Source organism: Phocoena phocoena, chromosome 20 (assembly GCF_963924675.1).
Source record: "Phocoena phocoena chromosome 20, mPhoPho1.1, whole genome shotgun sequence".
Lineage (NCBI taxonomy): Eukaryota > Metazoa > Chordata > Mammalia > Artiodactyla > Phocoenidae > Phocoena > Phocoena phocoena.
This window is the reverse complement of record NC_089238.1, coordinates 30,794,369-30,816,785: the sequence shown is the minus strand read 5'-3', so window position 1 is coordinate 30,816,785 and position 22,417 is coordinate 30,794,369. Positions and strand designations below refer to the sequence as shown.

The 22,417-nt window shown below is 44.1% G+C and overlaps 1 protein-coding gene across 1 annotated transcript in view; it reads right to left on the bottom strand.

Annotated features, from left to right (window-relative positions):
• BBS2 (Bardet-Biedl syndrome 2) overlaps window positions 1-12,713 on the bottom strand; it is a 31,731-nt gene extending 19,018 nt beyond the window's left edge. Inside the window, exons 1-5 of the mRNA XM_065898769.1 lie at window positions 12,448-12,713; window positions 7,384-7,611; window positions 2,835-2,960; window positions 2,321-2,383; window positions 1,430-1,507 (exon numbers count right to left, since the gene is read on the bottom strand). Coding sequence (XP_065754841.1) covers window positions 1,430-1,507; window positions 2,321-2,383; window positions 2,835-2,960; window positions 7,384-7,611; window positions 12,448-12,564 — 612 coding nt within the window. The 5' untranslated portion in view covers window positions 12,565-12,713. The remainder of the gene's footprint in view (window positions 1-1,429; window positions 1,508-2,320; window positions 2,384-2,834; window positions 2,961-7,383; window positions 7,612-12,447) is intronic.
• Window positions 12,714-22,417: the final 9,704 nt, after the last annotated feature.

Sequence of the window (22,417 nt, the reverse complement as noted above, 5' to 3'; positions counted from 1 at the left end):
GGTAATGCAGGACACAGCACCTACAGGGGTCAGTGATTCTCAAGTTGTTTTTTTAACAGGGTGGTGGCAACCCCCTTCAAGAATCTAATGAAAGCTAAGGCTCTTCTCTCTAGAAAAGCACACATTAAACACATACACATAAACAAAACCGCCCCCATATGGACACACATCTTCAGACTGTTGCTTTTGGCACTCACTTCTACCCTTCATTTTCCTCCATCCAAAGCTATTAGTTTACAACCATAATAACTATGACTGCATAAAAAGTATAGTAAGTCGAAGTAAAAATCTATAATAAAGGTAAACCAGTTAAAATCATTGATAACACTTTTATATATCAATATGCAGGTTTTGCTTTGTGGTCTCCCTTTTGTAGTCAGGGAAATAGAAGCCTGACGTCCCTAGACAGCTTTGTAAGTGGCGAGAAGCGAGGATGAGTAGCCAAGGTGAGTTCTGAGGCTGGTGCCCTCAAGCTTTTCCGATACAGATTCCCAAGCACCACCTGATTCAATTTTGCACAGTCCCATCATTTTGATCTCCAAGACTTCCTTCTGTTTTTTTTTTTTTCTGTCCATTTACAATGGTCACAGCCATTGCTCCTTTATCCCTTTCTCCTTCCTTAATTCAGAATATCCTAATTCTTTTTTCTGTTTCCATCTTGCCCAATCCTGGAAAACCAGCAGCAAATAAATATCCTAAGAATACCAAAACTACAAAGGATGAGAGTAATCTTCACTGTTTTAAAAAAAAAAAAAACTCTTTAAGAAACATCTCAGGTTCAATTACATGAGTAATTCTAATCACAAAGAAACTAGTCAAGTTCTCTAACATCTGATTTCTAAGTTTACCTATAGAAATGTGCCTAAGAAGTACTTAATTTGAATTAAGAGAAAAAGTATAAAAATCTCATTTACACACTTTATTCAATATTCAACCCCATTTAAGACCCATGAGGAGGAGGCGGCACAAAGCTTCAAATCCTGACCATATGCCACTTAACAGCCATGAGCTTGTGAGAGAAACTTAACAGGGAAACTTAACATGTTCCCTCATCTGTAAAATGAGAACTAATAATACCTTCATAACAGGGTTGTTGTAGGATGAGTAAGTTCAGTGCCTGGCATATTTCAGGTGCACAATAAATGGTTGCTATTATTATCAGTAGTATGTATTAGCTCATTAAAAGAAATACCTTTATGTGCTCAATAATTTTTCTCTATTTAATCAGTCTTTTCAAGATATATCTTGATAAATGATATTTAAAATGCTTCTTTCTCTGCAATGCACAACTCTGTTTAATCCCCACAGTTTTTACCCTAAAACTGTCTGGGTTGTGAGAAGATGTCCCAGCACTGTCCTTTAATGTTACATTTGACTATGCTCATCTGTCAAGGTTATCATAATTCTGATACCTTCTTACACTTCTTACCTCTGTTTCTGTCATTTCTGCCACAATCTCATCTTCTTTAAAAACTCGGATATCAAAATCCTCAGATCCAACAAGAAGCTGAAAGGAAAAAAACCATACATATTTAGTTCAGCGAGTGAGCACAGCAAAATTTCCAAAAATAAAACAAAAAAATCGCATGATACTTCGTATGTTCCTACAGCCACCCAGGAGTTCCAACTTCCCAGCAATGTGATGCTCAGAAAGGTTCCTTCCATTGAGAAGGTTAAGATTCAGTCAGTGAAGAAAAAGTGGTTACTGAAGATCCTGCCATGTGGGCTGCACCTCCTACCCAGAACAAGTTCTTTCACCAGGCACCTGAAAATGTTCTTCGTTTGGTGTCTGTCTGCCTGCAGGTGGAAGCCTTGTTTCAAAAGCCAGAGCCCAGTATCCGTGAACAAGTGGAGGGTAAGTCGATGCCCAACACAGTACTTCACGGGCTGCTCAAGAAGTTAATTTCTAGAGAAACCATTAGAATAGTTTAAAAAGGCTAAGAGCCAATCTCTAAAACTTTCAGATTCCTGAAAAAGTTGGCTAAAACTGAGAACTAGGTACAATTTAAAAGCATTGGAATCAAGTTATAAAACTGTGAATGTGACTGCGATCCCATCAAATGTTCTGCCTTCTCTCCCTGTCAGGTGTCTTTGAAACATCATGGTCTTGATCTCTGTATTAGACAAACACAAGTAAATTATTGTTGAAAAGAGAGGAGAAAGACGAATGAGGCCAGTTAGCTCATCATTTAGGCAACAGAGCACCAAAATCACCTGTGAGAAGCTAACAGCTCTCTCAACACTAATGTCACCGTCACGGGAAAATGTATGTACTCAGCTGAGAAGTATACACAAGTGAAGTATCTCCTCCCGCACATACCTCCTTCTTCCCATCACCATCAAAGTCACACAAGGCCAAGGAATGAACATTATCTCCAGTAACCTGAAAATAGAACCAAAATCATTACTATACCATCTTTTTTCACTTAATCCAAACACAGGAACTACATGAAAGAGAGGATGATACAAACCACTAATTTAAAACTCTAATTACTCATATCCTTTTTTTTTTTTTTTTTTTTTTTTGAGAACAGGCTACGGACGCGCAGGCTCAGCGGCCATGGCTCACGGGCCCAGCAGCGCCGTGGCATACGGGATCTTCCCGGACCGGGGCACGAACCCATGTCCCCTGCATCGGCAGGCAGACTCTCAACCACTGCGCCACCAGGGAAGCCCTCATATCCTTTTTTAAAATGTACAGAATTATAAACATTGTTCTATTTTGTTTCTATTATTCATTACAGTTAGTGGTAAAAAACAAACAAACAAGACATAAAGAATATTAAAAGTAAAAACGTTTAAGAGTACTAAAGAGAGTATTTCATTCTTCCTACCGTCCAAAAGAGATCATTTCCTTCATGATCGAAACCCTGCAGAGCACAATTTCCACCAATAATTGCAAGAGGAGAGGAAATGTCTCCCAATGTCCCCAGCACAATTGCATTGGCCCCATCTGCTACCTAAGAAGGGAAAAAAGACAGAAACTCTCAAACACAATGCTGCACGGGCACACTGGAGATAACATATATCCCTCTTTTTATTTAGATACTCAGAGTCGTCTGTCATCATTTCTGAGAAGCCACATGGTCTCCTGAGAGGCAGGCCAGGGCTGTCCACTGAGGACCGCATCTGTGGTTTATGCGTGCTCATGCAAGGATGAGCACAGACCCAGGATAAACTCAGGCCCTTGGTCTCTCACACTAACCTGCTACGATAACCTACTACAAAATCCCAGGCTCTCTTGGACCACCAGGTTCTAAAGGCCAAATGCCCCAGAGAATCAAGACTTATGCCTTTAAACACCCAAACTTTTATAACCTATTTTAACTATTTTAGATGGAAATCTTTTTAATACTTATTACTCAGTTCTCTTACTACTGCTCTTTTTAATTGTAAATTGTAAAGTACTAAAAACTACAAACACCTATAGACCCACCATCCAGAAATAATAAGTGTCTTGACTTCTTGAATAAAGTACATAAGCACAATTTAATTTATTTTTGGAAGATTCGAGGACATCTTTGTAAACACCGTTTATTGTATAGGAAAATAGTCCTTACTTACATAATCTTTAAGTAGGAAAACTATAAAAAATAGATTGGCTATAAAAGAAAGAAAAGAATTCATAAGCCAAAACTACTAACTGGTCAATTAATCAATCAAGTTAAAAGGTAAAAAAAATAAACTGGGAAAAATAACTGCAATATATAGGACAAAGAGTTAATATTTCTTGTTAATAAGAGAGTTAATACAAAGTAAATAAGAAATGGGTAAACACACCCCAAGCAAAACTAAATAAATAAAAAGGAAATTCACAAGAGAAGAAATACAAATCGCCAACAAGTATGAAAAAATGTTCATTCTACATTACATCATTTTTCACTTTTCAGATTAGCAAAGATGAGACCTATTGTTCGTTAGGGTGTGATAAAACAAGCAGTCTCATATTCTGAGGGGGAGGTGGGAAAACAGTAGTCTTTCTAGAGGGCAGTTTAGCAATACCTAACAAAAATTTCACTTAGAAAAGGTTTTTAACTCAGCAATTGTAAAGCTGAATTCTTGTGATCATTAATTTTATGTGTCAACTTGGCCAGGCCATGGTACCCAGATATGTGGTCAAACATTATTCTAGACGTTTCTGTGAAAGTATTTTTTAGATGAGATTAACATTTAAATCAGTAGACTCTGAGTAAAGCAGATTACCCTGTAGAATGTGGGTGAGCCTCATCCAATCAGCTGAAGGCCTAAATAGAAAAAAGACTAACCTCCCTTGAGGAAGGAAGGATCCTGCCACCAGACTGCCTCTGGACTTGAGCTTCAGCATCAGTTCTTTCCTCTGTCTCTATCCTGCTGGCATACCCTGCAAATTTTGGACTTGCCAGCCTCCACAAGTGCATGAGCCAATTCCTTAAAATAAATCCATCTCCACTCCCTCTCTATATATATACACATCCTATTGGTTCTGTTTCTCTGAAGAATCCTAATACAGTCCTAAACTCAATTTCAGTCTTATACAAAAATACAACAGTATCTTTGTCACACTGAAATAGGCAAAGATTTCTTAGGACAGAAAGAGCACTAACCATTAAAGAAAAAACTGATCAGCAAGACTTCATCAAAATTGAAAACTTTTGCTCATCAGAAGATACCTACCTATTGGAATGAGCCACGTATTGAGAGAAAATATTTATTTTACATGAATCTGACAGAGAACTTGTACCCAGTATATCCAAAGACCACCTACGTACGAATCAATAATACACCCAAACTACCAATAAAAAATAGGCAAAAGACTTAGATGATTCACAAAAGAAGACATACCAATAAAAAAAAAAGCACAAGAAAAAGTGTTCTACATCACTGGTCACAAGGAAAATGCAAAATGAAACCACAGTAAGATACCACTTCACACCTACTAAAATGACTCAGATTACAAAGACTGGCAACACCAAATGCCGACAAGAAATGTGGAGCAAATGGAACTCTCACACATTGCTGATGGAAGTGTAAAACGGTACAACTACTCCTAGGTATTTACCCAAGATGAACTAAAACATATGTCCACAAAAAGACTAGGACAAAAATGTTTACAGCAATTTTATCCATAATTGCCCCAAACTGGAAACAACCCGGATGTCCATGCCACATGTCCATCAACAGAAGAATAAACAAATTGTAGCATATTCACACAATGGAATTACTATTCGGCAACAAAAAAGAACTACTGGTAGGGACTTCCCTGGTTGTCCAGTGGGTAAGATGCCATGCTCCCAGTGCAGTGGGCCCGGGTTCGATCCCTGCTTGGGGAACTATAGCACACACGCATGTAGCAACTAAAAGTCAGCATGCCGCAACTAAGAGCCCACATGCTGCAACTAAGAGCCCGCATGCTACAACTAAGACCTGGCACAGCCACAATAAATAAATATTTAAAAAAAAAAAAAGAACTACTGCTAAATGCAACAACAAGCATGATTCTCACAGACGTTAAGTGAAAGAAGCCAGACACCAAAGAGTACATTCTGTATGATTCCATTTGTATGAAGTTCAAGAACAGGGAGAACTAATCTAAGGTGACAGAAATCTAAACAGTGAATATCTATAGGGAATAGGAATTGACTGGAATGGGGCACAGCAAAATTTTCTGAAGTGATGAAAATGTTCTACTGGCTTGGCCAAAAAGTTGTTCGTTCCGGTTTTTCCATAAGATGCTTCCATAACACCCCCAATATATTTTTATTGGGGGGTGTTGATTACAGGGATCAAAACTCATTGAACTGACCACTTAAGGTTTGTGTATCTCACTGTATGTACATTCTACCTCAATAAAAAAATACCAAAGGAAAAAAACTGCATTTCCAAGAACTTACCCTTAGGAAATAATCAGAGAAGTTGGCAAAGATATATGCTTATGAAATTATCAATTGTAATAGAGAAACTACGGAAATAACATAATATGAAACAATATGGAAAGGGTTAAACAAATTATGATATATTTTAACACAATGAAATACTATAGAGCCAATAAGAATAAAGCATGGATATATAGTAACTTCAATATAAAGTTCAATACAATACATATATTTCTGAATAAAAAGGCCACATGTAATATCCAGGGAGTAGAAACAACCCAAATGTCTATTAAATGATGAATGGATAAATAAAATGTTGTTTATACATACGATGGAAAATTACTCATCCATAAAAAGAATGAAGTATGATACATGTAACAAAATGTCCAGAATAGGGCTTCCCTGGTGGCGCAGTGGTTAAGAATCCGCCTGCCAATGCAGGGGACACAGGTTTGAGCCCTGGTCCAGGAAGATTCCACATGCCGCAGAGCAACTAAACCCATGCGTCACAATTACTGAGCCTGCGCACCACAACTACTGAAGCCCACGCGCCTAGAGCCCGTGCTCAACAAGAGCAGCCACTGCAATGAGAAGCCCATGCACTGCAACGAAGAGTATCCCCCTTCCCCACAACTAGAGAAAAGCCTGCACGCAGCAACGAAGACCCAACACAGCCAAAAATAAATAAATAAAATAAATAGATTTATAAAAGAAAATGTCCAGAATAGGCAAATCTATGGAGACAGAAAGTAGACTGGTGGTTGCTTAAGGATGAAAGGTTGGGGGAAAATGGGGAGTGACTACTAATGGGTATGGGTTTTTTTCTGGAATAATGAAAATGTTCTATAATTGATTGTGGTGTAGTTACACAACTCTCCGAATAAACCACTGAACTGTATACTTTAAATAGGTGAATTGTATGGTGTATGAATTATATCTTAATAAAGCTATTATAGAAAAAAGTAAAAGGCTACATGTATATAGTATGATCCCATTTAAAAAGAAATCACTCACAAATACTTAGTAAAAAGTCGGGATAACTCAATTCAAGAGTTAAGTGCTATTTCCAAAGAAACCATGCGTAATTATTTTTATTTTGCTTCTATATCTTTTCTATAATAAATTTGGATTATCTGAGTATTAAAGTTGCAGTAACCTGTAGATGGCAGGCTACAGGAAGTGCTCCTCCTAGAAACTACTATACTAAACTTTAATGCAAAGCCACCAGGAGACCTGTTTGCTGCCTCCCTGGCTGTTGGCAGCACTCTCAATGGTAAATCTTGACAGATGGTAGTAGCACAGATATACCTCCTGAGAGATAAACTGGAGTGTCAAAAAGTGGTTACCAACCATGACCAAATAAATGTCAAGTACACAAAGGAGATGTAAATGGCAAAATCCGCATGTTTTTTAACTACACTACAACAACCACATAAAAAACCAAAATAAATGATCTCTTTTAATCATAAAAAAGAAAAAGTGGACACTAATGGGTAATGGAAGTTTTATGGTTATAAAGGGGCATACTTGCCTCTCTGTAGAACAAATCTGAATTATTGTAGACATCATAAGCCAGAAGATTAGTCTGTGTCCCCACTAAAAGAGCATCATAGCCAAGTTCAGGGTTCAGTACTCCTGCAGTCAGGCAGCTGACTGCCTGGTTAATGTTGAGAAGTGAAACATCAGACTCCAGGGGGCTCTGGAAGACCCTGGATGCACTGAAATGCTGGCTCCGGGTATGAGGGTTGTGAATAAAAACCTAAAACAAAAACAGTTAATTACATCCCCTTAAAATACCAAAAATGTAAAATTAACATACATCTTTTTTAAAAAGACTCAGGTTATTAACAGATATCAACATTAACAAGAAGTGACTTTAATCATCTACAAAACTTAAAACGCCCATACACAGTTCTGTGCATGGCTGGCTTTCAATCACTGCAAACTGTGGAAACCCAGTGGTTCTTAGCCTTATAAAGAACACGGTGATAGCCAAGATCTAGTTGTTGCTTCCCAGGGCAGCTTATATACTACCCACCGGTAGAGTGTTAAAGCACTCTTACAAACCATCCTTTTCCTGGTCAACCTACAGGAAGCTGCTACCAGCTACAATGTGATTGCTACACATGAAGATCAGAGAAAATAGAATAATAAACACTTCCTTTAGTATCTTCCATCCAAGCACCGAACTAATTCACTTCCTAACCCTCACTCGTAGGTAGTAGATTTTTCTTACAAACCTAAACTGAGTCATACAAAGCAAGCTTCTTGAAGGCTTTCATAGGCTATACTAGTAAGACAGAATTAAATAATTAGCTCAAAGTTAACGAGTTTAGCAGTTTCAGCTGTCATAAATAATCATCTGAGTATCCCTACGGGCTTCTGTAAAAGGAGGTTTAGACTAAAACATGCATCTCAAGAGGGGTGATACTGCTCTCAACACGGGTGGCTGGGTTTGGGGTGGGGGGCATCTTAGACATTAGAATGGCTTGTAGCCTCCAAAGGGTCTTTATAAAAACTGATGTACTGCATATCTGTGGTATTAAAATTTCATTAGGGAAATTTTAATTTTCTGAAAAAAGCTCCATGGGAGGCAACATGGAAAAAAAGAAAAGGATGAGAAACCGCACTAGAGATGCCTTAAGCCCCTTCTAGTTCTAAAATTTGCTAACGTTAAATGAGCATTTCACCCCTTGGTATAAACCTGTAACCAGGCGAGGCCAGTCTGGTTGCTCCACTCAAAAGGCCAATACTCGAGAGACAAGCGTTGGTGGAAAAGGAAACTTTGCTTTACTCAAGAGGCCAGCGACCTGGGAAGATGGTGCACGAATGTCCTAAGACCACCTCCAAGGTGCCAGTAAGGAGACCAAGGTTTTAAAGGCAGTGTGAGGGAGGGATCCGCAGGGTGCATGAGCAGCTCGTGCACAATTCCTGGATTGGTTGGCAACAAGCTGAAGTTTCAAGCATCACCTATCTTCTGGCTTCAACCGGTCTGGGGTCTATGTGCTTGTGATCAGCAGTTTTCCTCTGGTAGGAGTCTGCTCCCTGTAAAAACAGCTTAGGAATGTGTGTCAGACTTTTATAGCTTTCAGGGAACTGGGAGCTGGGAGCTCCCCATGACTCTTTATGGCTGGTTTAGAGTCTAAATTGTTGCCAGTTTCCCAGCTCAACAGCTTGTTTCTCCATCTTCCCATTCCTAATAATTAACTCTTGAGCCAGCCTTCTGAGACTCAGGGCAGGCCTGGGAGACTAAAGCTTTTCTACAAACAAGAGGCAGGTAGAGGACATGGAGGGGAGGGGTCTGTCCTAGGAAGGCCCCATAGGGTCCAGCTTGGTTACAATGCCTGCTTTTCTTTGATAATCCTCAATCCTGAGGAGGAACAGGTATGGAACAAGAAAGGAAACAAAGCTTGGGATAGAGAAGTTAATTATAAACGCAGCAGAGGAACTCAGTTTTAGGAGACTTGGTTTTAAATCCAAGCAGGATTAGTTTTAAATTATTATCTAAACAAGGTAACCTATTCGACAAAAAATAATTTTTAAAAGATTGGTTAGAAACATAGAGATAGTGTGTGTAGCTACTTAATATTGTGTTCATGTTCTCATTTGTGTAATACTTTACAACATGCTTTTATAAACATTACTGCATTTGGTCCTCCTGATATACAGAGGAGGTCAGAAGGGTTAAGGCCCTTTCCCAAGGTCTCACCACTGATAAGTGACAGGGCTAAGATGCAAGCTTGGTGTCTGGCTCCAGTAATCTCTAGCCACATCTTACTTCCTTTTATAACAGTTCTGAACAAAAGAATTCTTACACAGTCTTCTAGTAATTAGGCTGAGAAAGAACTGGAGGAAAAATAACCTGTGGACTTCATGTTCACTGTTATTGGGATGAAAAGAGTTTGGAGGTTGCTGTCATGAGCAAGAGTCCCAGGAGTCTGGTTTCTTCCTAATTCCCCTCCTGCTGTTTGTTCTCTGCATACAGCAATCAGTGCCCTGGAGACTCACCTGTCCCTCAGGCTCAGTCACACAACAAACAGATCATTCCCAGTGCCTTCAGCCAAAGGACTGGCTGAAGTTCACATATCTGTTCTGGCTGAGGGGGTGTTGCTGACAATATAAATTCCAACTAGGCCCTCCAATTCCATGGTGAGAGGAAACCTGTCCCCCGATGAACTAATGTTCATCCTGCAAGAAACCCCTTTTTAAAACATCCTTGCTCAGGTTCAGAGACCAGATCCCAATAAGTCAGCCCCCCATTCACAACAGAGTCCCACTGAAAATGACAAAATCCTCTTTCTAGAGACACGGACCCCGACAGTCAAGGAGGGCTTTGGCCTTACCTGCAATGTTAGTTTTTAAAGGAAAATATATTTGTGTATTATTTGGATCATAAAATAGTACCAATTTTTTCTTTAAGTCTAAAGATAAAAGATCAGGTCAGAACTTCAGATTTGTTTTTGAAGTTCTGAATATAAAGTGTCCAATTACACAGGACATAGGAACTTCTCTCTCTCTCCCTTTTTTTCCCCCCATCTTCAGAAAGAGACTTAGAGTCAAGCGTCCCTGCCTCCCACTCCAGGTCACATTCTAATGAAAGTGGTTCCATAGAAACCTCTGCCTCATGTTCCCGCTTCCACCCCTATACTCCCCTCCCTGCAGCTCTGTTGCAGCACCAGCCAGTAATCCTTTATCTAAAACATAAACCGAATCCCATCACGCACTTTATTAAAACCAAGGTCTTTACGGTGGCCTACAAGGCCCTTATATGATCCAGCCGCTGGCTACCCCACTGCTTCCCTCAATCCATTCCAGCCCCAGCAACTTTCTTGTGTTTCTGGAACACACCAAGTATATCCCTACCTCAGAGCCTTTGTACTTGCTGATACACTTACTCCACCTATCTGCAGGGCTGGTTTCCTCATTTGCTTCAAACCTCTGATCCACAGTTATCAGAGACCTATCTGATCACCCTGTCTAAAATAGCAATCTCCCATCACCCCCAACCCCTTACTCTGTTTTTCTCCCATGGAGACAGTGTGTGTGTTTCTGTTAACTATCTGGCTCCCCCTCTCAAAGTAACCTCCAAGGGGATGAGACTTGTCTGTCACCTTCACCCTTGTAACTGCAGAGCTAAGAACAGTGCCCAGCACATGGCAAGCCCTCAATAAATCAGGGGCTGAGCTAATATCAATGCGATCTTTTCAACCCACTTATGTAGCTGCTGTGCACCTATGGCAGAACCAATATGAATTTTTGGTATTTGTCAGTGCCTACTAACATCATTACGTACGAGGCTCTGTGCTAAATGCTTTCCTCCATCATACAACTTAATGAAAATGAATCATTACTTTTTACTTATGTATCCCAAGGCATGGCATATGAGAAAACATACAACATAGGTGGCAGTGTCTCGAAAACTGTAAATCATTACATAAATGTTAGCTTATTAAATCCACACTGGGTCAGAGAACATGCACTCTAATCTCATTTCTACCGCTTTCCAGTTGAACAGCCTCAAACATTGCTTTGAACCTCTCTGAACCATTATTTCTAATCAGTAAAGTGGGAGTAATAAGAAGAAAATAACAGCTAACAGTTAGTGACAACTGCCTATAATCGCATGACATGTATCAGTAGAACTTACTTAATCCTCTTAGCAACCCTATGCGGTAGATACTAAGTACCTTGCTCAAGGTCATGAACTTAGTAGGTACCAGAGCCACAATCTACAACACCTGTGCTATATGGCAGCGGTTGGCAATTTAGCAAGGATACTGAGATGATTAACGTAATAAGGCTTTGCACCTGTTAGAAGTTATTACGCTTGGCGTCATAGTATTCCATGGTTTGGGGGCATGCCTCCATCAACACACAGTTTCTTCATTTGCCCTGTCTGCTGTCCTTCTGGACTACAAGCTTTCTGAAAGTCAGGACTCCAACTTTATCTCTGAATCCCCAAGATCTAGCACGAAGGAGGTGTCCAGTAAGTCTGGTGAATGCTGAATAACCATATCTTTTTCGTCTCTGTGATTCCCACACCTTGCCCAGCACCCGGCACATAGTAAGCCCCTAAATGGTACTTAGTAAATAAATTATAGGAAGAGACGTGACTGTACGTGGATAAAGATCGAAAGTGCAATTTTAGTCACTTAAGTTAAGGGTCTTTGTAATCCGCCCCCCCCCCCCCCCCCCGTAAAGTTGTTGGCTCTGAGAGGCAGTCTGAGATAGCAGGAGTTCCAGAGCAAAGGGCAGAAGCCCTGGGCTCTAATCTGGGGTCTGCCATTACTGCTAACCCTGACCAAGCCATTCCCCCTCTGGGGTCTTCTCTTCCGTAAGCTCCCGGTCTGTAGAGAGACACCAACATTGTCCGAGTCTAAGTGCCTGAAGACAAATTAACTGCTCAGAAAAGCCGTCCTGCGTGATTATTCATGATGTGTGCACAGGATGGAGAGCTACGGAAGTTGCCGGGCAACCCTGGCTGGGGGAGGAGCCTGAGAGTGAGGAGCTGGACTACAGGGACCTAGCGGGCAGAGGTCGTGGGGACTCCAGGGGCCCGGGCCCCGTGCGGGTGGGAACTTGTGGGAGCGGTTACCTTGCCTGCTTGGGTAGCGGCCGCCAGGCACGGGTGAGTCCCGTCGTAGCGCCCTACGGCCACCATGCGGGGGCTGATTCTGTGGCGCAGTTTCAGGGTGAACACAGGCAGCAGCATGATGGCGACAGCTCAGGAGAAGAGGGCTAGTGGTCCGATACCGGTGCAGCGAAGCCGGCCTCACCCGCGGCGGTGAAGAAAGCGGGGACCAGGCCGGGCGGGAAACTGAGCGAGACTGAGCTGGACCCCCGGCCACCGGCTTTTTCTGCGGCTGCGCAGGCCCGCCCACCTAGTTCTGCGGCTGCGCAGTCGGGCCTCAGGCTCGGCTGAGGCTGAAGCTGGGTCTCGGTGGTGGAGTCGGGTCTTTTGCAGCTGTAACTCATCCGCGTTGGATTCGACTCAACTAACAGGTCTGCAGTGGCGGTGTCTGAGCCAGCGCACCCCTGGGGCTTCTTCTAGCACTACAACCAAGCTGCTGCACCGTTGCAGACTACGCGCACGTCAACCACACTCCAAAGGGTCATTAATTAAAGAAACATGCCTTGAATGCCTACTCTTCCCCTTAGTTTAGCTGTTATGTTGATGCCCACAGTAGTTACTAAATATATAGACTCTTTAAAAAAAATGTTTTAAACTCTCACCTTTAAATGGTCCATGGTCCTTTGTAAGATGCTCTATAAATTTTAAATGCGAACACGAAAAATTGAAAAGTCATTAAACTTCTCGACATTCATTCAGATAATTTATGAGGGTTCACTATGTGTCAGGCACTGTTCTAGACAACAGAGGTATGGTAGTTAACATGAGACAAATCTCTACCCTCCTGGAGCTGACCTCCATTTCGGGGGAGACAAACACTAACTGAGAAATACATGTGGGAGGTCTTTTGGTAGTAAGTGGTAAGGAGGGAAGAGGGATAGAAGTTTGGAGGTAGTGCTGTTTTAAATAAGGTGGTGGGTAAGAGACCTCACTGAGAAAGTCACGTCCAGGCAAGAACCTGAAAGAAGTAAGGGAGTCAGTTTTGAGGAAGAGGGTTCCAGCAGAGGAAATTCAGGTGCAAAGGTACCGAGGGATCGCTCTGGCTGCCTTCTGGAAATAAATGGTTAGGGCTGAGGGACAAGATGAATGGGAAGCAACAGAGGAGACTGAGAAGGAAGCCAAGTGAAGACAGTGTTGCCAGGAGTGTCAGCTGCTGTAGGTGGGTCTTGAAAGATGGGTTCTAGAATATTCTTGATATTTGCATTTTGTAATTACAGCCATACAAATGAGCATCTTTTTTCAAGCGTACTGGGGGTGGTCTGTGACTAGTTGTATTCTCTTCTGGAGATAATGTCAAAAGACTAAATTTGGGCTTCCCTAGTGGCGCAGTGGTTAAGAATCCACCTGCCAATGCAGGAGACACGGGTTCGAGCCCTGGTCCGGGAAGATCCCACATACCACGGAGCAACTAAGCCCGTGCACCACAACTATTGAGCCTGTGCTCTAGAGCCTGCGAGCCACAACTACTGAAGCCCACGTGCCTGGAGCCTGTGCTCCACAACAAGAGAGGCCACCGCACTGAGAGGCCCGCGCACCACAGCGAGGAGTGGCCCCCCACTCACTGCAACTGGAGAGAGCCCACGCACAGCAACGAAGACCCAATGCAGCCAAAAATAAAATAAATTCAATAAATAAATTTATAAAAGACTAAATTTGAGGGCCTCGATGGAATGTAAGGCCTGAGCCAATAGCCTGATAAACCCCGTCTGATAGGCCCTGCCTCTGACTTCTCCCAGCTCCTTTCTGCCCCAGTGTCTCTGCTTCACTGCCTAGACCCCACAGTCCTGTAGCACTTACCCAACCAGCCCTGTAATGGAAATTGCCCTGAGTCTGTCCTCCTGCCTTTTACCATCAGAACTTTGTGAGGTACGCTCCCTTCAGCCCCTAGACTCTGCCTCCAGGGAGGCATCAGCTCACTGAATCCACTCCATTTTGCTAATAGCTGATCACAAGGCTGACAGGCCACCCCTCCCAGGAACAGCTTATAAGGAATAAATCTCTAATAAAGGTCATCTCACAGTCTTCATTTTTCTGACAAACATGTATTGAGGGTCTCTGTGTGCTAGTCAGTGTTCAAGTAGTTAGGGACACCATGGTATACAAGGAAGACATAATCTGTGCCCTCATGGAATTTACATCTAAGAGTGCATTCATTTGCTAATACACCACCATAACAAAATACCACAAACTGGGTAGCTTAAACAACAGAAATTTATGCAATCACAGTTGTAGAGGCTGGAAGTCCAAGAACAAGATGCCGAAACAATTGATTTCTCCTGAAACCTCTCTCCTTGGCTTGCTGCCTCGTCCCATGGTTGTCCCTCTCTGCATGCACCCTTCTCTGTGTGTCCAAATTTCCTCTTCTGGTAAGGACACCAGTCTGATTGGATCAGGGCCTGCCCTAAGGACCTCATTTTAACATAATCACCTCTTTAAAGGTCCTAACTCCAGATAGGCGCGTTCTGAGTACTGGGTATTAGAACTTCAACAAATGAATTTGGATGGAGGGGTACACAATTCAGCCTGTATCGAGGGGACAGGGAGAAACAGACACTGAACAGGAAAGCAAATAAGATCACTTTCTCTGATAAGGCTGATGTGCTGAGGCTCTGAAAAGGCTTTTCAGAGGAAGTGACATTTGAACCAAGAGCTTTATGACAAGAAAGTGTCAGCCATTAGAAGATGTGAGGGAAGGGCATTCCAGACAGAGGGAACAGCAAGAGCAAAGGCCCAGGCTGGGCACGTTTGAAGATCAGGAAGAAGACAAGGTGGCGGGAGCCTAGCGAGTGAGAAAGAGAGGCCAGGAGGGGCCACAACACACAGGACTGTGAGCCACACCAAGGAGCTTGGGTTTTAGTCTCTAGCAGGCAGACAAGTCCATGGCCTGCTGGATATCCACGTAAGGCTGGTCTTGGCCTCCATCCACCCGGTGAAGCCTCGCTCACTCAGTGTACTGCCTTGGGGGCCTGCAACTTTGCTTTCGCTCTTCCCAACAGGACAGTACCAGCAGCAGTGGCAGCCATCACTGACATTTAATGAGCATTTTCTAGGTGCCATTCTGAGTACTTTATACGGATCATCTCTCTTAATCCTCCCTATGAGGCAGATACCACTGTTATCCCATTTGACAGATGACAAAACCTTCCCAGAGTCACCCCCTCCCTTCATAACTCTTCACTGGTTCCCCATTTGCGGCCAAAGTAAGTTGAAGCCCTTTGACAGATTACACAAAGATCTCCAAGTTCTGACCACTGCTGGCCGCTGCAGCCTCTGCGTTTGCTGCCTCCTGCCTCAAGCCCAGTCCCTTCTCAGCTGCTTTCTTAACCTCTCCGCCTTTGCTCACACTAGCCCTCTGCCTGGAATGTCCTCACCCTCACCTCATAGGTTGGACAGCACCACTCCAGGGAGTCGTGTCTGACCATCTCTCTTACAGCAGCTACCACACTTGGGAGGTAGCCTCCCTTCCTCTCTGTGCTTTCATGGGTCCCCCAGCAGTCATATCATTCGCCATATTGGGGGTATTTGAGTCTTTGCATCACAACCCTAATTAGGAACAGCAATGGATTCCCCAGAAGGGTAGAGAATCCCCATCCTCCCTGCCAAGCACTGATCAGGGCAGGGACTTGGAGGCCTTCCAACCATGGCCAGGAGAGGCTGGCCTACAGTCTTCTCTACCTCTCACCACCCACTAGGAATCACTGGCTTTTCAGAGGGGACACATCTTCACATCAGGGAGATCTGAGGCTCCTGAGAACCCAAGACTTGGAGGGGAGGAGCTTGTGGGCTCCAGGTTGGCAGCATTCCATAGCAGGTGAGCCCACAAGCCTTGAGAACCTGCAGACCTGGGTTTAAATTCCTCCTCGGTCAATCACTAGTTGAGACTGGGGCCCGTCATTTAGTCCTCACGCCCACATGTACTGAGTGCCTTCTCTGTGCCAGGCACTGGACACACTGACTCACTGAATCCTCGCAGCCACCCTGTGAGGGAGATTCTGTCATCATCCCATTGTACAAGAGAGGAAACTGAGTCACGGGCAGTTTTATAACCTCAGTCCAAGGTCACACAGCTGGGAAGTGGCAGAACCAGGAGGGCTCGCCCAGGTGGTCTGGGCTCCAGAGCCTGAGCCGCTAACCACTGCACGTCCTGTCTCCTTCAGTCAACACCCCAAGCACCAGTGTCTCTTCTAGAAAAGAGAAAGATTAATAGCACTACCTATGGGGAATGTTGCTGTGACAATTAGACCAACGAATATAAATAAACGACTTGAAGCAACGCCTGGCACTTAATAAGGGACCCCATAAATGGTTATTACCGTCGTTATTATAAGGTTATTATTATTACCTATAGCTGAAAAGGCTGCTTTTGACTTGTTAGGGTTGCTATTGTAATAAAGTTGGTGTCTTTTTTCTTTTCTTTCTTTCTTTCTTTTTTTTTTTAGCAGGTAGCTTTGTTCCAAATATCCTCTCAGCACTGGGGTTAGAAAAACCAACCTCACTAGTCAAGGTCTGGTGGACCTAGTTGAGACCAAGAATTTAGATCCTGACTTACAGGGGCCATGCCTGCCACCTGCCTCTACCTCTGTGTCCTCACCTCGCCTATGCAAAGCACCCACACTAGAGGGTGTGCAGGTGTAAAGAACGGAGGCTCTCACACATTAGGACTCAGGATTAAAGGCCTAGACAGAGGCGGGGTGAGAGGGCCCCCAGGACCTGTGGCCTCCACTAGTCTAGTCATAGGGTTGACGTCTGGGAAGTGGACTGGGTCAGGGGAGCAGCTGGAGAAGAATTTTTGCCTTTATCTTTACGCACGGTGGTGTTGGCTGTTTTTATAGTGAGTTTGGTTTACTTTTGTAATTAACACATAAGCACAACTTGAAAATAAAGGAGTGTGAGGGTGGGGACTGTCTGTGAACTTCAGAGATCCACAGCCTCTCCCCACCCATTGCCCCAGAACCTGCCAATAAAGGACCCCAGCTTTAAGTTTCCACAAACTTAAAGCGAGTGACCATTAGGCCATGGAGGGGCAGGGGCCGGGGACCACTGGGCAGAGCAGACGGCACAGAGCCTGGCTCTGTGAGAACGGTTCACAAGTAGCCTTCCCAGACGCTCCATCCTTCAATCTTTCATCACATAACTCCCTGGTAACTCTGGGATGCGTCTGCTGGGGGCCGTGAAGGTGAGGCCGTTCATGTTGTTCTCTTCTGTCAGCCCATTTCACACATGTGAAATGAGGAGTAGAAGACTCGCATGCAAAGCCACTTCACAGCATGTCACTTATACAAAACAGGAACAGCTAACCTCTGGTCAGCAGACAGGGAAAAGCTAAATAATAATAATAGGAGCTAACATCTGTTGGACACTTACTATGTGTCAGACTCTAAATTATTTACTTGTACTTTTATCTCACTTAATCCTCATAATAACTCTATGAGAGAGGTAATATTATTATCCCCATTTTACAGTTTGCACAGACTAATTTCAACTCCAATTTTCCTCTACTCCCCACCTTATTCCACCCCAACCTGCACATTTCACTGAACTGGTAGGAAATGCCATCCATCAGTGTTAGGTACCCCCCCCATCACCCACTTTACCACACCCCAACCTCAGAGACCCATCAGAACTAGGGAGGCCTACTGATGCCAGAAAATGGGGGGAGGGGTCTCCGACCTCCAGTCTCCTGTGGTTGCTGCCAATATCCTTGTCCAAGGTCTCAGTGGTCTCTTGTTATGGGGGGTTCTCTGATACTTCCATAGGACTTGAAACGTCCTGGAGAGGCCAAAAATCCCAGCGCCCAGGGTCCCATATCCCTCGAAGCATCATTGCCTTCTTCTTGGGGCTCTTGCCACATCCCCAGGTGAGGCCGGGGTCCACAATGGTGCTCAGATGCTTGTAGCTTAAGTCTGTGAGTAACCTCAGGAAGAGATGCTGAAAGTCAGACTAAGTGAGAAACACATATTAAAATGGAAATTTTTCATCAAAATTCATCAGTTGTACACTTAAAATAAGTAATTTTATGGTATGTAAATTATGCCTCTAGGAAGTAGCTTTTTTTTTTTTTTTTACGTTTTGAAATCAAAATATAAGATCATGTCACTCCCTTACATAAAATCCTCCAATGGCTTCCCATTACAAGCTGAACAAAATCCAAAATTTTAACTTGGCCTACAGAACTCTGGTGTCTGTGAATCATCCCAACACACCTCATGGGCTTTTTTTTTTTTTTTTCGCGGTACGCGGGCCTCTCACTGCTGTGGCCTTTTCCGTTGCGGAGCACAGGCTCCGGACGCGCAGGCCCAGCGGCCATGGCTCACGGGCTCAGCCGCTCCGCGGCATGTGGGATCTTCCCGGACCGGGGCATGAACCCGTGTCCCCTGCATCGGCAGGCGGACTCCCAACCACTGCGCCACCCGGGAAGCCCCCTCATGGGCTTTTGCACTTACAGTTCCCTCTGCCTGGAATGCTCAGCCCCCAGATCTTGTCAAGCCTGGCTCCTATGTGTCAATCAGATCTCAGCTCAAAGCTCCCCTCCTCAGAGAGACCTGCCCAGTGCCCCAGCCCTCGCTTGCTCCATCTCTCTCACTCTCACATAATTCTGCTTTATTTTCTTCAAAGTGTTTCTCTCTTTCTGAGATGATCTTCTTTATTTATTTCTTTACTTGTTTTTTTTGTCTCTCCACACTAGAATTCAAGTGTCTTGCCCACTTTTGGTAGGGGAGCCCAGTACCTCCCTACCCCCACCTCAAGAGAAAGAAAGAGAAATCAGGCAGATGGAGGTCAGTGTATTACTTTTTCCTTTGTGAGAAGTGATAATGGAGGGACTTCCCTGGTGGCACAGTGGTTAAGAATCCGCCTGCCAATGCGGGGGACACAGGTTCAATCCCTGGTCCGGAAGTATCCCACAGGCCGCGGAGCAACTAAGCCCGAGTGCCCCAACTACTGAGCCTGAGCTCTGGAGCCCTCGAGCCACAACTACTGAGCCTGCGTGCCACAACTACTGAAGCCCGCGCACCTAGAGCCCATGCTCCACAACAAAGAGTAGCCCCCACTCGCCGCAATTAGAGAAAGCCCACACGCAGCAACGAAGACCCAACACAGCCAAAAATAAATAAATAAATTTATTAAGAAAAAAAAGAAATGATAATGGAGAATGTGACTTCTATTTGCCAGAAAATGGGCTTCCTAATCCTGAACGCCAGAATCAGGAGATTTGTTCATCATTGGAAAACTACAGGCCAAGTCCTGGGAGGCAAGCCTCTTTCACCACCCTTGGGGGAATAGGCAGGCCAGCTCCCGGGGGGCGGCTGAGCTGTACACCCCAGGAGACAGGGCAGAGCAGCAGGAACAAAGGACACCAGGACTGTCATGCAATGTTCTTGCTGCCTCCGCAAAGGATACTCCAGCCTAACGTCGTCCAGGTGTCTTCAACAGTTCCTGGCACATAATGGATAATACTAAATATTTGGTGAATGAATGATGTCTATGCAAATATGTCAACATTCACGTCTTAAATAACTCACTTGGCAGGACTTACTAAACCACCTTACAGTTCCTTCCACCCGGAATGCTCAGCCCCCAAAGCATTTCAAGCCTGACTCCCATGTGTCAATCAGATCTCAGCTCAACGCTTCCCTCCTCAGAGAGGTCTGCCCGGAGCCCCCATCTCTCTCTCTCATGACCCTGGTCCACTCTGTAGGACCGGCCGACATAACTTCTCCCCACTGAAAATTTCAAAGCAGACTGTATGGTTTTGTATTACTGGGCATTGAGAAGTGACGCCTCTTCCTTTTTCTTATTTTGTACCATGACACCCACAAGACCATGCTTGACATTCTGGGCATGATCTGAGCACGATTCATGATTCTGGGTGAGCCCGAGGCTCCTGAAGCGAAGAAGGGAAGCCATGAGGGAATGATTACCATTTGCACACATATGAGGACTAGAGTTACTATTTTGTAGAGAAACAACAATAAAGCAATGCTTTAATGCATCACATTCTCAGTTATTCAAAGACTTAGTAAGTTACATTTAAAGACCCTTTAAGATATTAGCTCGGGGCTTTGGGACAGCCTGGAGGGGTGGGATGGGGAGAGTGGGAGGGAGGGAGACGCAAGAGGGAAGACACATGGGAGCATATGTATATGTATAGCTGATTCACTTTGTTATAAAGCAGAAACTAACACACCATTGTAAAGCAATTATACCCCAATAAAGATGTTAAAAAAAATAAATAAATAAAGACCCTTTAAGAAAGTAAAGATTTTTGTCTAGCAGGATTCAAATATTATAACAGCCTTGTCAAACAATTCGCTCAAAGAAACAGATTTTGATTAATTTTTGTTGATGTTCTTCTAATACTCTCTGGCTTTAAGCATAAGCTTCTGATTTTGAAATCCTTATGTAACTTACATGAGTTGTGATTTTTTTTTTAATCTGCAAATCTACTCGCCTTAATCTTTTTGTTGTTGTGATTGATGAATAACTACTCCCACTTTCATCTCCACCTGCCAAGCCCATGGTGGCAAATGGTATTGATTGATGGGGAGGCGTGACCAGAGGTGAGCTGACAGTGACAAGTCAGCTCTGCCAGGGCAACGAAGACCCAAGAGTCTTCAAGTTACTTTGAAATTAGAGGAGGCCACACAGGATGCAGGAAGCCCAGAATCCAAGCAGAGGAAGCGGTTCCTGGCCCAGACCACCCCCAGGGTTCAGATCAAAGCTGATGGCTGGAGTCTGTCACAGTTTCCAAGGAGTGTGCTCTTTATAGCCTCCTGGAGCCATACGTGGGTGTGGGCATGGGTGTGGGCACTGGACGCTGGCTAAGGCTTGTCTCAGCTTTCATAACCACCTATTTGGGCAGGAAGACAACCTCTGGGGCAACTGGTCTGGAAAGTTTGAGTTTTTCTACCTTCTTAGGAGCTCCTGTAGCTGAAAGCAGTATGCAGCCTTGCAGATCTGAGCATTCTTTTTTTAATATTTATTTGGCTGCATCAGGTCTTAGCTGCGGCAGGTGGGATCTTTCCTTGTGGCGCGCAGCCTTCTCTCTAGTTTTGGTGCGCGGGCTCCAGAGTGCACGTGGGCTAGTAGTTGCAGCACGCGGGCTTAGTTGCCCCACGGCAAGTGGGATGCTAGTTCCCCGACCAGGGATCAAACCCGCATCCCCTGCGTTGGCAGGTGGATTCTGAACCACTGGACCACCAGGGAAGACCCCATATCTGAGCATTCTACCTTCAGGAAGCAGAGCAAGCTGAAGGGAACTCCAAGTTCCATTTCTACAATCATGTCATTTCCCAGTAGGAAGAGGCCAGAGAGATCGCCAGCCCGGGCTTCTAACCAAGGCAAGAATGACCATCCAGCCCCTATTTGAATACTTCCCGTGATTGAAGGGCTTATGACTCACATGGAAGCCATTACATTGGAACACGTTTCTCAGAAATCTCTTACTTATATTGGGTCATGTATCCATCTCTCTATAGAAATAGACAGATTGACCTCATCACTATACCCATGTGGGATCCTCAGGTGTTTGAAGATTTATCATCTTCCCTCCATGGCTTCTTTATGCTGAACACCCCCAGGTGGATCCTTCAAGGGTTTGGGAGTTTGGGGGGATGAAATTCCTAGTTCCTTTACCTACCTGGACACACTTAACCATTACTTCTTCCTTAAGGAGGCTGCTTTGAGAGGAACTTTAAAGCAGATGTGACATATTGTGAACCCTCTCCTCCTACACACACAGACGTCCTTTCCCTCCACGTGCCTCAAGCTCCCAGGGACAAGGCCAAGGTGATGACAGCAGTACCACACAGAGAACAGGGGTGTCAGGCAGCCAGGAAATTCTCCAACAGCAACACCAGGAAATAAAGATCAGGGCTATTTTTTTGAAAAATAGACAAAAGCAAATGACCAGAGTGCTAAGGCTTGATGGGTCCCT